The sequence below is a fragment of the Temnothorax longispinosus genome, chromosome 4 (assembly GCF_030848805.1).
Source record: "Temnothorax longispinosus isolate EJ_2023e chromosome 4, Tlon_JGU_v1, whole genome shotgun sequence".
NCBI classification, from domain to species: Eukaryota; Metazoa; Arthropoda; class Insecta; order Hymenoptera; family Formicidae; genus Temnothorax; species Temnothorax longispinosus.
The window spans coordinates 14,510,359-14,526,780 of NC_092361.1; the positions used below are offsets into that span (position 1 = coordinate 14,510,359).

At 45.9% G+C, this 16,422-nt stretch overlaps 1 protein-coding gene across 1 annotated transcript; it reads right to left on the minus strand.

Annotated features, from left to right (window-relative positions):
• Positions 1-2,058: 2,058 nt before the first annotated feature.
• On the minus strand, positions 2,059-14,505 carry LOC139811069 (uncharacterized). The gene is made up of 6 exons (XM_071775108.1): positions 14,037-14,505; positions 8,667-8,875; positions 6,971-7,106; positions 5,097-5,230; positions 3,783-4,089; positions 2,059-3,371 (listed from the first exon to the last, which is right to left on the minus strand). The coding sequence occupies exons 1-6, from the start codon at positions 14,071-14,073 to the stop codon at positions 3,280-3,282; spliced, it is 915 nt and encodes a 304-aa protein (XP_071631209.1). The 5' UTR covers positions 14,074-14,505; the 3' UTR covers positions 2,059-3,279.
• Positions 14,506-16,422: the final 1,917 nt, after the last annotated feature.

Below are 16,422 nucleotides of genomic sequence, written 5' to 3' on the forward strand. Positions count from 1 at the left end.
CACACCCACGGCCTGGCGCCATCGATTTGCCAGCCGCTCCTAGCCTCGTGGACCATATCCGAGGATCGAAAACGAGGCGGTTTTACTCGGTCGAGCATAATTTTCCCCAGGCGATAGATACGGAAGAAAGGGTCTCGTGTATACTATATAGTATAGTAAATAATTAATGTAGTTATACAATACCCCATTGTTATGTAAATAAATGTAGCGGCCACTTTCGCGAGCGGCATCTAAACTCCGTGATATTACAAGTGGATTTCGATCTACGGAAATGCGTTTGTTAGTGCCGAGCGACGTGTATGCTTCTTTGTTTTATTACAGCTGTAAAATCCCGTCTTCCCGCCTCAATAAAATTTACGCATCAACGAGGATTTATTATACATAACTTTAGTATTGAATTCTTTGCGCGTTATCGTTTTTCAGATTTAATTGTTTTTTTTTTTTTAGTTTATTTATTCGATTCAAGTGATAGAAAATTACGAGAAAGTTTTAAAACTTTTCGGCGAGTAAACACAGAATGTGTTTTCTCGAATTCCTTCATTATCGGATATTATATTTCCATAAACTCTTGAAAAATTGCAATTCTTCCGTGCTTCCAAGAAAAATACTGCGATAAACAATCACATTTACGGATTGTTACTGTCGCATTCTGCGAACACTTCAACGAAATCCATATGAGATAAAAGAGGAGAATATTGAAGACTTTTGAAGTCATCTTGTCGTAACTGTCTCGACTAGATTTGCAAACTCGCGAAGTCTTGTTGAAGATAAATTCTCAAATAATTGTTTCTTCTTGGGAAATTGTATTGTCGAAATATTATTCTGAAAATATCTAACTGAAATTTATAACACACTCCAGAGGGTTAATGTAAAACTCAATAACGCGAATCGTAAAAAAATAAACACTTAAAAATGTTATAATTAAAAAAACTGTTAAAATATTAATACAAGATAATATTTTGAGAGATTCATAAAAAAGAGATAAGAAGAAGCAAACTTGATATTTTAGGATACTAATCCAATTTGCCTGGCATACAGTTACAAACGTGCGGTGCACAAATATCAAAAATATTCTCGCGTTGGTTATACATTTCGCATAACGGCACAGGGTAAACATTACAGCGTGCAATAATTGAGTTATCACATTAACGGCGTACACACACGGCGGTCATGCATAAATAAATATAATAATCCGCAAAGCGGCGTTCCTCGATTCCGCCAGGCGAATTAACGCCCGCTTTTGTCGAATGATATTTTATTTATTGTTCACGGGAATTAGGCGTTTTCGCGGGCAGTCAACGGGCCGGCCCTCTTCTTTGCGTTCGTGCATTATTTAGACGACGGGGCATTGTTTTAAAGCCGATCCGGGTCGTTTAAAATGTATAGAGATGTTTGCTCTAGCGTAGAAAACAAAGTTGCGCCGTTCACGCAGCGCGTCAATAAAATTAACTGGTATGTAGTTACCAATAACAATGAAATTTTGTTAACAAGAATAACTCTCTTAACGAGAATAACTGGTTTACTCTCATATTGTTGTGCTTACTATTGTAATAAATATATTTTTATATAAATATCAATATAAATATAAATAAATATATATAACACTGCGCCAGAAAGCAAACGATTATATTTATTTAGACAATGTTCTTCTCCGTGACATAAAAAAAATAAAATTAAAGGAACTATTGTTAAATAATTTTCAATTATTATCTTTATAAATGAATACATAATCTTTAATATATTATCTTTATATATAAGAATCTAATATCTTTCCTAGATATTCTCTTCTTATGTTTTAACCTTATTTGAGATAGCATATTTTAATTCGAACGCGACTTTTGCGGAAATATTGATTTCATGAAAATGAATGTTGATAAGTGCAAACTGCGCTCAAATATGATTTATGATGTTATCAACCGTTATTTGATGAATGGTATACGTACGCACAGACAGTAGAGTCTTTTTGCATGATATAAAAAAGGTATTAGAGTATAACGGTTTGAATTGCGGCGAGATATAAGAGATATAGAGGTTACATACAAAGAAACACAGTGACAATATACTTAATGAATTTATAATAAACTCCATAAATCGTACTGTACATCAATTAAATCAGCCTCATCAATAAATTAATTACGCTTTAATACGAAATGGAATGACCGAGATACACAAAGTTGTGTCGTTACCATGTAACTCGATATATATATAGCACATCTTTTCCTCGCTTATTATATAATATATATAATACATAGTCCCTAAATAGCAACACAAAAAAAAGAAGTTCGCGCCAATATCCGATTCAGGTACATCATCTCGCACACTGTAAAATACTTAGGCGGGCCGCAATATGTATTTTCGCGAACACTTTTATACTTATCAGTTATTCGTACAGAGAAAAAGTGTGACGACAGTGTATGTGTATGTGTGTGTGTGTGAGAGACTGTGTGAATGTATGTATCATGTGTATGTACGCTGGTCTGCATCGAGTGAGTTTACCCTACTCATATCTGTCGTGTACATGCACATTTGTTTATACTTCCGTATATATGTGTCTGTATCCACGTGTATGCGTGTTATTACGCTGTCGAGGAATACGCACGTACATTCATGCTACGTTATAGTCTCTTTCTGAGTTATAAAAGTACGAAAAAAAAACTATCTTCTCGTATGATGCGACGAAACGTACTATATATGTATACGTATACCTACACATTGCAAACACATTATCCCCGCTGGAAGGAAGCAAAGAGTATATGGTCTAATAATAGTAAAATAACTCCCGAATATATATATATCGCGAGTATATATATCCAGCCGCGTGTCTGTTCGTCGCTGTAGTGCTTTTTGGACATTCGTTGATCGTCGGGACGAGTGAACGTCGGATAAATCATTTCGCGCGCGGGGGGCGGGGGGCTCGCCCGCCACGTCCACGATTATTTTTTCGGCCTTTTCTGCCCTCCGAAACCAATCGAATCCTCGGTCTCGCGCGTCCCCGTCACTTCCATTTCTCCGGCAATTCGAACAAGGCCTTTCAGGGTTTCATCGCTGTGACGTGACCCAAGGAGCTCCCTGTATTCGCTCCGGTTGTATATTGCTGTTGCGTGGTGATCCGAGGCGATCCCATAGAGGAAACGTCATCCTCGCACAAAGCGCCTCTCGAGCCCTCCTCCACCTCCTTCTCTTCCTTCTCCTTCTCCTCCTCCTCCTCCTCGTCCTCTTACAAACACGTACGCAAAGTGTTCCAAAGCGCGTTTCTCGAACGATGCACTATATATGCCTTTAACGAATGACGATTAGAAGAAGCGCAAACAATTCCAAAACGATCCTCGCCGACGGCCGCAGCAGGCTCACCCCAGTGGACGACCCCAGCACTGAAAAATTATCGAACGAGACGCTCTAATAATACGATCCACTCATTCTTTGTTTTCGTTTTTCTTTCTCGAGGGATTAAGCCGCGCGCACGGAGGAATTCAGATCGCGGCTTAACGCAGCGTGTGGCTTGCTGGACGCTCCGACTCTGTGTTTCAAAGCAAACGTTAAGGAGCTCAAAGAACCCGCCGGATGTTGTTCAAGCTCGAAAAAAAAATAGAACGCTCTCTCGAAGCAAATAAATCCGCGGCCGCGTTCGCGTTCAGATTCCCGAAGTGTCTCAAATTTCGACAAATAATCGAGGTTCAATAGAGTCGACGAGAAGATTTACGGGCACACCGCCTCTCTTTCTTGGGAATAATGAAATTGCGTCACGTTGATCCAGCAAGTGGAAAAGTGAGGAAGCTTTTTACCTTTTACTCCAACCTGCCCGTCGGGCTTCTTCTGGCCGGTCTGAAAATTTGGCGGTGGCTGGAGGTAGTTGATGCCGACGATAGTCGCGGCGGGCTCGTAGTGTATCACCCGCGGCCGATCCTCCTCGGTGCTGACTTCCGTGCTCTGCCAATAAATGTCGTATATCGACGCGCTGCAACGTATCTTCAGCTTGCCGTTGACGAAGTGATCGTGCGTAACCAGGAACTGGAGTCCAATTTGCGAAATCTGCCACTCCGACTCGTTTGTGTCGAGCGGGCTGTACGTGCGGACGTGCGATTTGAGAGGCTGAAGGGAGAGGAAACAGAAAAGATAAGTAAATTAGTCAACGGGGATTAGATAAAACTTCTCTAAATGTATACGGTCGCTGATGTAGAGATATAAATATGCATAGCGTAAAAAAATATAACGTGGATAATGTGGAAAAATTAGTTCTTCGCAATTATATATGTGTGTCAGAGCCATATATATTCTGATATGGAAGTTAATTATCTCGAATATATTTAATTAAAAAAAAACTAAACTTAATTAGATTTTATTTGATAACCGCGATGAGTTGACGATAGTATAATGGACTGTTAAGAGGTGAAATAAATACTGATATCGCGGAATAAAAATGAAAAAGTATATCCGCGCTCTGCTTCGTATATCGTTAATGCTGCTGTTATATAAATTCTTGGTAGCATGGCGATATCAATTTTCCGACGATCATGCGTTCGTGCCTAGCACGCGAAATAACTTACGTAGAGGTGCGTTGACGTAAGGCGATTAAGGGGAGCTATTTTGAGCATTGCAAATTACATTTTGTAAAAATATCCGTCATTTTAAAACATGCATCCAGTCTCCAAAAAAGTTTTCAGCATTTTATTTTTAGTTTTCAACCGTTTAATTTTATAATTAATAAAATATCGATAGCGCAGATTTAATTGCTTAAATAATTAGGGACAGATTTTCGATATCCAAAGAGTCAAAATTTCCGAACGCTGTTCTCAATTAAGCCGTGATCGAGAGATATTTACGTTAATGTTGTACGCTAATCGAGGATCAGAATGTTAAATTATTTTCCGCACCGCGAATGCTACTCTCTCTCCAACTTTGCGGAACATCTCGAGCTCGAGGAGGAACGTATCCCATAAGCTCCCTTGTCTCTGACGTTTGATCAGGGATAATGGATCAAAGCCGGGGTAAACTAAATAGAGGTATCTGATCCTCCTCTCCTCCCGTTCCTTTCCGTCCGTCTATATCCCCCTCGTCTAACCGCGCGCGCATTACTATCATTAGCAGTTAGAGCATACCTGTCGATCGTTGATATACCAAGTGAGATTCGCGGCTGGCTTGCTCCGGCCGGATGTGCAGTTCAAACGTAGCGGATCGTTGACGTGGTATTTCCTCTTTAGTCCCTGTATCGACGGCAACTCAGAGGGCAATTCTGCGAAGGCAATATATACTCCACATATATAGAGTGTTCCAGATCTAGCCACCTCAGCCCCCCCTCCTCTCTCGGCCTCGGTGAGCCACCCTCTTCTCCATGCATACATACTACTTCGTGGTGTCGAAAACAGATTTTCTCTCGGCGAAAATATCGAGGAAAACTATCATCTCTTTTCAGCAAATCTTCAATTTCTCACATTAACGCGTTCGCAATAAATTCTCAAATTGCATGGTCCATGGTGAAGTAAAATTCATCTCACGTGAAATTTTTAAATCGACGATAAGAAAACCATTTTTTTCAATCGCGCATAACGTTTTCTCATAGTAAATGCTAATAAAGCCTTGTGTCCACGATACTAGAAATCGCTCCGAGATTATAAACGAATTACATTTGAACAATTCGGCCAGTTGAACAATGCAATTGGTCAATTCTTTCTCCGTCCGAGATCTCGGAGCGATTTCCAGCATCGCGAATACAAGGCTTTAGAACAAAGAATACGTATATGAAATTCTTTACGTTCGAGCCACCCTGTACACCCTCACGCGATCAAGCACCGCTCGAGCTTGCGTGCAGACGAGACGTTGTCGCTTTGACCGAGCTTGACCGGACCCGTCGTCGTTTCTCAAAGCCCGACACAGTCGAAACTTTCGGCGGAACGGTGACAGTTGGTCGATACAAGGAGGACGACCCCCCGTCTCGCGCTCTCGTCTCTCGTACGAAAAATTCTTTCTCTTACGATAGACGGAGCGATTCGCGCTCGCGTGCTCGGTCGTTTTTCGCTATCGTAATGCGTCGTCGAGCACGCACACACGCGCGACTCGTTACAAGCGCCTGCACGTGTCGCCGGCAGCCCCGGGCTCGCGAAATATTACTTTTTCACTTTTTACGGTGGACGTAAATTCGCGCGCCTCGTCGCTCCTTTACGACACGAGATGTGGGGGAGAATAAAAATGTCGCTGCGTCTCTCTGACGCGAGAATTGAATAGTCCCGCCCCGTCTTTCGCGGAAGATTTGTGTCGCGTCTCCGAAATTCCGTGAAACTCGCGATGCACGCGGAATATATATTTCTTGTTCCTCATTCGCGGCTGGCTGTAACGCGCGCGCGCGAGACGCGAGTAATTAAAAAAGACATTTAATTGTACCCGGAGTGGTTACCCGTTACCCGAAGGGTTACGCTCTCGTAACGTAATATCGGAATAGATTACCGTGTATTCGAAAAAGGAAAAACCCTCGGCAAAATGTTGTCGGCGCCTAAATTTATCGGACGCCACACGTTTTAATGAAGGAACCTCGAAAATAGCGACATGCAATTTACGTCGTTAAAATATATTACTCGGTGCGCGCAACCCCCTCCCCCCCCCTGTAAATTGCGAAAGGCGTCGCTCGCGAGGCGTAAGCGTCTCCTTGTTTTTCTCCTTTTCCCTTCCTTTCGCGTTTTTACCTCCGCGAAGCGCGTTCGGTTCGTCGATCTTACGGTGAATTATCGTAAAAGTTTTATTGACGACGAGAATGCGATTTAAATAGCGCGCTTATTATTATTCCCCTTATCAAAAACTCGATATCGCAGCGGACGGGGAGGGGCAGGGGGAGGAAAGGGGGGAACGCGCCGTTAAAGCGGACGAGGCGCGTTAAATCGTCCGTCTAGTAATAACGCTCTAACCGTGTTTTTATGCAGTCGACGACAGGCGTCCTAAGTTATTAACGTGCCCGAGCGCAAGAGCACCGGGAGATACTTACCGACGACGTTCAACGCCGCGTCAACCATAGCCGTGTGGAAGGAAGGCGCGTCGGCTGATACCTCGCAGCTGTACGCGCCCGCCGCCTCCAATTCCAACTTCGTCAGCACGACCTGCGTCGCGTTGCTCTCCGTTTTCTGCGGAACAACGGTAATTCATTACGATCGTGCCGCGCACCTCGGCACGATGGCGAGTCCTCGTCGCCGTTCTCATCTTCGTCTTCGTCGTAGGGATTATCGGAGACACGAGGACTGCGGGAATTCTCCCGGATGATACGCGCGGCATGTATGTACGTGTACATACGCGAGAGAATACGTAACGCGGCGCGCTTACGAGAGGAATCCGTCCAATCCATTAATGACCAATGCATCCACCAATCGCGCGACATGCGACCGACCTGGTTATTTGATATCCAGCCCCGATTTGATTCCCAAATGGGGAATCCCCGTCTCGCGTTCTCCCCGCGCGGTCCATCCGCGGCGATGTTAAATATTCGGCGATGCACTCGGGCTTGCATTTTCGTTTTCCACCTCTTCTCTATTTTGTTACATATCGAGGCTGCCGATTGCCGAGAGTCGTTATCGGCGATGTAAAAATAATGACTATCGCAGCAAGGTGTCCGAATTGCAGCGGAAACCCCCGCGGCTCGGCGTCCGTATATATATCGCACAAATGCGGTGCGCTATAGAAACGGGTCGCGGACGTTAAAAAAAAAAGAAACGCGCGTGCGAGCGCAATAATGCGGTATGATCTATCCACCGACACCGTGGATGCGTGTCGCGTTTCACCACGCGCGGGACGTTCGTCATAACAACCGTCATTAGATCGTAATCGGAGCTGTCGTGTACGAAATGCGGAATTTTTAATTGGACTCTCTGCCGGACCGCGCATAAAATTATATTTAACGGCGCTTTAAGCAACTGGGTTGAGGCGTGTAAACGATGCATCCGCGAAACGTTGGAATAAAATAGAGTGAGGTGGAACGTATCTCATTTAGAGAGGGAGAGATACATTAAAAAGAATAAAAAATTGCAACTCAAACGTCGCAATATTACATACATGTGTGTATAATACTGGTATACGTATGTATAATATAAATCCGCTGATGTAAATAACAGAGTGTGTCATCGATTCTCTCTCATAGTTGGCAAATGACAAAAATGCAATTTGTAAAAAATATAGAATTTGCGATACCATAAATCGAATATAAGACTACAATAAAAAAAAACGCGATATAAAACTCCTGTCCAGTTAAAAAATTAAAAAGGAAAATAAAAACGAAATTTAATGGAGGGAAAACGCGACGCCCGCACACACCAGTGGGACGAGCGGCGCGCACATCGACGACGGGCGACGGCCATCAGTTACCCCTCTCGTAGGGAGACAGCTCGAATTCAAAAACTTCGATCAGCCGATATGTAGAACGGTACGCTATACAACAAGCAGGAACTGTACGTTCCGGCGCTATCGGCGTTATCGTGTTCTATTCGCAACTTCTCGACCGCAATAAATCCTCACCCCCCCTCTCTCTCTCTCTCTCTTTCTCTCTTGCTCCTCTTGACACCCGCTTTTTTTCTCCGCGCGATCCCGCCGGAGCACGGAAAGATCTCAAGATTTCGCGACGGCCCGCGGGACACCCGAGATTGTAAGCTCGTCTGTCTCCTTGAATCGAGGACGGGGGGGGAGGGGAAACTTACCTTTACCGTCAGGTTCCCGATGGGGAAGGTCTTGACGGGCGGACTCTCGTTCGGGGCATAGCGATAAAACTCTCGACCCCCCTTGTACCATTTGACGGCGTACAATGGGTCGCCCTCGGTGTCGTACCAACATTTCAGCGTCGCCGACTCGCCCTTCTTCACGGCCGTCGGTATCTGGATGCGCACTCCTCTCAGACCCGAACAAATTCCTACGAAAAAAAAAAGAGAAAGAAAGGAGGAGTTCGTTAATTATATTTTATCTGTGCCGCCGACGCGACGGCGTGCGGTAACCGTATTATACACCCGTTTGTCGCTGAAACGGCGGTCCGGCTCGCGTTGCGCGCTTATCGGGACGGATGATCTTGGCGAAGTTATTAGGGCACACGTGCAGGACGCAGAGGGACCCGCGTATACGGATCCGAATCTCGACTCATTCCCCCGAGGGAAAAGAGGAAATGAAAGCCGAAGGTGAATTTCTGCCGTGTCATGTCATGAGAGGCGGCTGAATATTGCCCCGCGATGCATACCTCATCGATTACGCCTGCGGACAGTGTTTCCCAAATAGGGAAAGCGACGACGGGGACCGTTCGCCTATCTGGAAGAGCGAGCTAAAATAAAAGCGCTACGTCATATAATATTGTGTGTAGCTATCGATTTTAAAGTTCCAGCCGATGGTCTACTTCGATTTGGTATTCCGTATGAGCTACTTTTTCACGACTCGATCTTGCGAAACGTTATCTCGCTACTTTTGGCTCGATCCGCGTGAAGATAATAATTTGCCATCATTGTAGTTTATTCGTCCTTTAAGTACATAAAGATATCATATTTCTTCCTTCAGGCGCCTTATACACCGCTGTATTACGCTCGACGGAACAAAAAGCCGCGACGGTAGATACATTACGTTAATTAAAGATTATATTTCCTCAGACCCTTCTGTGTGCGACTATCGTAAGGAAGCCTCATCTTTTAATTAGATCAAATGATCCTTGCGCGCCGCGCGAGCTTGGGAACCACTGGGCTTCGCAGGCAGCCCCACGAACTGGTTATCAGAGCGACATCGTCATTACGCGGAAATCCTCGTAATGAAAGGATACCGCGAATATAATACGGGTTCGCGAGAAATAGTTTCTTATAATAACGGCGACGACGCAACGCACTCTCGCCTCTCTCTCTTTCTCTCTCTCATCCGCGGATTTGAAATTGTTCGGCGAATCCCACGTCGGCCGTCGGAATCCTTTATCGATCGCGAATAGAATCCTTCCCGCGTTGCGCCCCCGTCCCCCTCCTCTCTCCTCCCCTGCCCCCCTCGCTGGCCCCTCGCCACCGACGACCGGCCAAATATTCTCATTCACGAGGAATGGGGATCAATCTCACGCGAGAAACAGAACTCACGCGTTCCCCCAAACGAATCTCGTCTCGTCGCGGCGCCCTTCGCGCGGAATTTCCACGTGCCGATGTATTCGAGAATCGTTCGCTCTTTCGAAACGGTCTCATTCTCCTATTTATGTGTTCGCGCATAACTTTTGCATAAAGGATTACACAATAAATCTGTTAAGCGTTTCATAATCTCGATCGCTGAAAGGGAGAATCCCATTTATAGTTTATGAATTCTGTTTTTTTTACACACGTATTCTGAATGTATATTCTCTCTTTCTTGAAGGAGAGAAATCTAAAACTTACGAGTCACATAACGCAGCGTCGCGGCGTCGTACTTGTTACCGTATTCAATTAGGCGACAAACTTTGTGGTCAGCAAACTCGAGTTGGAGATCCTGTTTATGTAAAGAAAGTCCGCGGTATTAAAGTTTCCGTGTAAATGATTCATGCCAGTAACGCAACGATTTCAATGCGACATTTTTACGCGAAAGTTTCCGCGCGCCGCGCCGCGCCGGCGAGAAATTCTTAGCGTTTCTTTCCTCGGGATCGATATAATGCTCGGGAGCTCTCTCGCAGTTTCACGGATTGGATGAAGTTGTTTCGGGGGAAGGAAAGTATCGTCGCAGGGAAATATTGCCCCAGCGCATTAAAGGGTGTGACGATTCGGGCGTAATGTTCCCCCTGCCCCGTTTAGAGGCACTTTACGGGGCTTACGGGTATTTAGTTACAAAACCACGAGTAGAGCACTCTCTCGCGGCCGGTCGTTAGTCGTTAATAAAAAGTGGATTTGCGGCAAGCAAAAGCGACGACTGACGGGGAAAAAGAAGGGGTTGAGGTGACGACTCGCCTCGCCCGAGACTATCGTCGTCGTCGTCGTGCTGAAGGCAAAGAACGTGCCGTCGTGCGAAAGAAACAGATAAAGTACGCACGACGTCGTAACGCACTCGTGAAGCGCTCTCGAGCGACGACGATAATGGGCCGAGATGTTAACGAGGCGAGTTCGCTCCGAGCCATCCGAGTTTTTCGAGGAAAATCGAATGTCACGTTACAGCCTCTCGCAAAAAAGAAAAAAAGGAAAAGAAAGAGAGAAAAAGAGAAAAGAGGAGAGAGAAAAAAGGAGTAAATGCTCAAACAATAAGCGCTTCGCAATAATTTCCACTCGCCCGGTGTATCCGATGGTGAAGTAGGTAATATCAATCTGCTCGAGAGACAGCGGCTCGATTCAGAATATTCGATGCCGATATACGAGAGCGAGTTCAGCTTAATTCGCTTACACTAATGGCGATACGCTCGGTTTAACGGGACAGCGTTCTCGCGCAATGAACGCGATTTCGCCCGATCGGACAATCGCGCGGACGGATCTGCAGAACGGATATGACGTTCGGTAGAGCGATCGGCTTAATTAGCTGCCGAGCGAAGCGACGAATCGCATTTGCGGAAAGGGAGAAAGCGAGAAGAGGAGGAGGAAGAGGAGGCCCGTATCGTCGTGCGCTTCGACGCTTCGCACATCCCCATATACGCTCCAATAGGAAGCTTATCTTTTGTGCGCGCCGGCAAAAGGCTCGCGCGCGATCGAACGAAAATTACTGACGAGAACGCGTCGTTGAGACTTTGATTCCGCGAGATTCCGCGAAAATGTTATCTGTATTCTGTCTATTTTTAGCGCAAACTGATAAAAGCGAGATACCGTAATAACGGAACAATCGTTGCGCCGCGCCGCTGTACATCGTTATCTGCGTTATAAATGGCAACGCGTAGATAGGCGAAGTTACCTCATTCGTTTTTTTTTTTAGTTTTTTTTTTAGGAAGGAAAACTCGGTTATAACTCGCTTTTTATACAGTAGATCCCCGGCTCGTAAAAATATCGCGCTAATGCAGACGGGATATCTCGCGCTTAAATATCGGGTTTCGGAATCCATTCAATTTGAAGCGCGCTATTTCGTTTTCAAGCGAGATGTTTGTTAATGTCAGACGCGCAGGTTTGCAATGACGTAGACGATCGCGTGGAGTATACATTTTAACACTTCATTTATCAAGCGTTTATTCTTTGTTAGCGGGATTGAAAATGGTATAATTCCAGCGAGTTTATTTCTCGATATTACGGTTCTCTGTCCCGTCCATTTTTATCGCGACGAGGAGACATTAAGATTTAATTCGCCGATTTCGATAATTAATCACATGCTGCAAACGACAGATGAATATCTCTTATCAGCATGTCAACATAACGATTTCTCGATAATTTAAAACTTGCTAATTTATTGAATTGTTGAAGATATTTCTTTAACCCCACCGGTCTATCATGCATAATAGAAATTATGTCCTTCTCATAATCACCTGCATATTACAAAGAATTCCGACTAGAAAAACACTTATCTAGCGAAAGATCCTTCTATCGATGACAGAGCTGTTTTAAAATATAATCTTCGAAAGAAGAGCAAGATTGACACAAGACTGGCATCGAGCATGGAGTCTCCATTTACGGAGAATCGTCGCGAAGTCTCAAAAATTAATATTAAGGAAGAAAAACATCGATGAGAGAGAGGAAGTTTGATGAGGCCAGATTTGCTAGCGCAGAGCGGAGCGTGAATTCATCCGGCTCGAGCGGGGAGAGGGCTCTTCACCGCGCGCGGGTCATAAAATCGCATTCGCCAGAATGTCATTAATGCGATTATGTACCACCGTGATGGGAATTCGTTAAATTTGTTAATGCCCTATTACGGGGAACGCCCGCACGTTTTATGGCGAACGGTGCAACGACCCGACCGACGCCAGCGTCCGACATTCCTCGGGTACACCGCCGGCTCTCCCGCTAGTTCAACGCTCGCGGCGAAAAAGGAGATCCTCTTCCTCATCCCGAGACGAGAGAGAGACCCGGGCTAGCAGTTTTTTGCGCTTTGTTCCCCGTAGCAACGCCCAACGTCGAGACGAAATCCATTTCCACGAGCTGGGAAATCCCGCAGATTCAGACAGACGTTCCCGATGCACTACCTCCCTTTTCTCTTCCGTCCCCCCGACGACGACATTTGCGTATCGCGTTATTATAATCCTTACGATGGCGATGGCTTTGCAATTTTCGCGCGTACCGCATCATGTATGCATATATATATATATATATATATATATATATATATATATATATATATATATACTTTATGCTAATATCCGTAATGGAGAAAGTTTCTGATATCGTGAAAAAGTGTCTTGACCTGGCGCACTCAGGCATGAATTTCACGGTGGAGCTAAATTAACGATGGTAATGTATAGACGCACGCGCTTAGCTTGAAATTTTTATCGTCCGTCGCCCCATGCGTTTCGATGCGATAATTTAATATCGCTTAATATCGGCAATTTAATTTAATCCATGTTAACATAATAAATTCATCGGGCTTAATGTAATAGCTTGACCGAAAAGTCGAACACACGCGGGTAAAATTTATATATCGTCGGTTTGCACACGTACACGCACATGTGTTTACTCAAACGTGTGTCAGTGCAAACGTACATATTACGTTTTCGAGCGAAATATTTGTTCGCGGCTAACTCGACTTATTTCCGTATTTTGCAGCTGCAAGCTCGTGATGCCGTCGCTCCGGTCACGCGAAAGTGGTCCATTTCGTTCTCGAGAGGAGTAGAGCGGCTCTCCGCGCGGACGATCCACGTTGGCTGAATAAGCCATCGCAGCAATCTCGCTTCGGCCGACAGGAACGGCCGCAAGGATGAAATCTATATCACAGGATGCCGTCTGTCGGGGCTAACGAGCGTGCGAGGCAGCTAGCCAGCGGGAAGGCATCGCGGCAGGACACGCAAATTTAGGCGGACGGTATAGCGGGAGGGTGTCCCAGAGCGCATGCATGCCGTCGATGTGACAATGGGTATAATATCATTGCCAGATATTACAAAGAGGGAGATTCTGCGTGTATACGCATTGCACATACGATCGAGGGAAGCAGGGCGGTGCGGGAGGGCCCGCGCCGCGTCGGGGAAGACAACTCACCCACGATGTGAACCCACAGGAGGATTTTCAGTTCCATGGATGCTTCGGTCGCTCGTCGCCGTCGACGTGTCTCACCAGGGCTGTCTGCGATCCTCGCTCGTCGTCCGTCGTCGTCGTGTCGGACGCGTCTCTTCGCATGTCGTCGGAGAGGCACCTCTCCGCTCGGCCTCTCGCTCTCTCTCTCTTTCTCCTCTTCAGCAGCAGCAGCAGCAGCAGCAGCAGTAGCAACAGCCAGTACGGCGCGCGTGTGAAAGGGTAGCGTAAGAGAGCGACGACGGCGGCAACATCCCCCTTACATAATACGCCGCGGTCGGGGGTCGGGCTGAGCGTCGGGCTGAGCGTTACGTGGAGCGAACGCGGATCCCTGCGCGACTCGATCACGGGAGTGATTATTCCCCGGCGGAAGAGTATGCGCGGCCCGCCGAGCCCGGCTTCTCTCTGGTGGTGCACGGCTGGCTCCGTCGCTGCTGCGAACCCCCGTTGCGTTTCGCGCAGAATCAATTTCCTTCCGCGAAACGACGACGGCGCCGGCGACGCGCGCCGCGAGTGCGCGAGCGTGACCGCGCGCGAAACCGCGCCTGCGTCCCCCGCGTCGTTAAACGTGTCTTAGCGACGGGTGTACGTACACGGGAAAGAGCACTCACACACGTACGTCGGGCGGAGCGACACGCACCCTCTCCGACGTCGTTGTGCCGCGGGGGTGAATGTGCGTACGTACGAGTAAAATCTGGTCCACCGATAGATTCCGAACAACTCCGAGCCGGCCTCGATAGGTCCAGTCTCCCCTTTCCTCCTGGCACCCCCGTCGAGGCCTCTCTTCCCCCACGACACCCCCCGCGTTGTGGCGTTGTTTCCCTTTCCGCTCCCTACGTGTGTGTTTTGTGTGTGTGTGTGTGTGTGTGTGTGTGTGTGTGTGTATGCATTCGCAAGATGAACGCACTCCTGCTACGAGGCGGGCGGTCTTGTCACGACGTGTTCCCTTCCTCCTCTTTCGAGATATACCGCTATCGATATTCTATCAGACCGCCTATCTGGATATCCGTTTGTCTATTTGCAGGTCTGGCTCTTTCTGTATCGCTCTGTTTTACTTGGATAGCTATTCGACGAGAGAGGAGAGACAATACCGCTGCGCTCCTTATTTAGAGCATCTGTGTATCCTCTTCTGTCAAGTTTTATCTTGATAGAAGATAATATAGATAAATTACAACTGTAATTAATGTATCAATTGTAATTAATTTTACGATGATATTTAATAATAATTAGATTATGTTTTATACGTCTCGATAGCGATATTATCGATTGTGTATTTCCAAATATTCACAGATCCACGCTTTTATAGATTTGTATCTATTGTACATTTCTTTGTACGTTTATATATACGTCTACTCTATTTTGAGAAATAAATAAAAATGACTCATAAATAAAATGAAAGTTTAAACGAAAGGGACAATTAATCTGGAGTGTTTGCTCATCCGTTCGCTTAACGGCATTGTCTTCCATGCTATTCCCGCTATTTCTCGTACAACAGTTAACAGTAACGCCGTGACACAATGAACGAGACTTGTCTACGGCACAGATATTGTTCAGCTTTTATCCTTCAGAAATATGTGCGAACATAACTTACATGAAGAGTATCATGTACAGGGAGTATACGCGGATATCCCACGATTATTTATCGCTGTCGTCCACCCCCCGATGTAATACAAGAAAGTAGAATGAACAGGGTCCGTATCGTCGACAGCACAATTGTGTAGCTTGCGTAAGTGCGTCGGCGTTTGTGTTTGTGTGCGGACGATTGCACAACGTCGCCATTAGCTCTCCGGAGCTGGACGTAACTAGCAATCTCAAATAACTTTCAAAGGGGGGAAAACTTGTTCGATTCCCAATGCAGCCGAGAGGTTACTTACGTAATACCCATTCACCCGGGATTATCAATTTTAATTAAAACGAATTTTCGGCCCACCTCCCTCCCTCCCTCCCTCCCGCCCACCGCTTCCGGTGCGGCGTTGCTTTGCGACCAATTACGGCGAATTAAAACTAATTCGAAATAATCTTCAAAACTTTCCGCCGTCTCAGGTTCAGCGGCCTTTCTTTCCATCGGCTTTATCGCCCATCATTCGCACGTTCTCCGCGAAATGAGCCCGACCCGTAAATCCTCGTCATTCGCCAACGTCCCAATTTATATTCCGACTCCTCGCCGGGAATATAAATAACTTTAATCATCATTGCATCTACGTATCTGCATGTCCATTAAATAGCATCGACGAATGGAATACTTGTGCCATCGGCGACACATTTACATCGGCGTGAATTTAAATTCATGCCGGATATAACTTCGTATACGTACATAATACGTCCCCCCGAATAAACTAATTACACCCCCGCG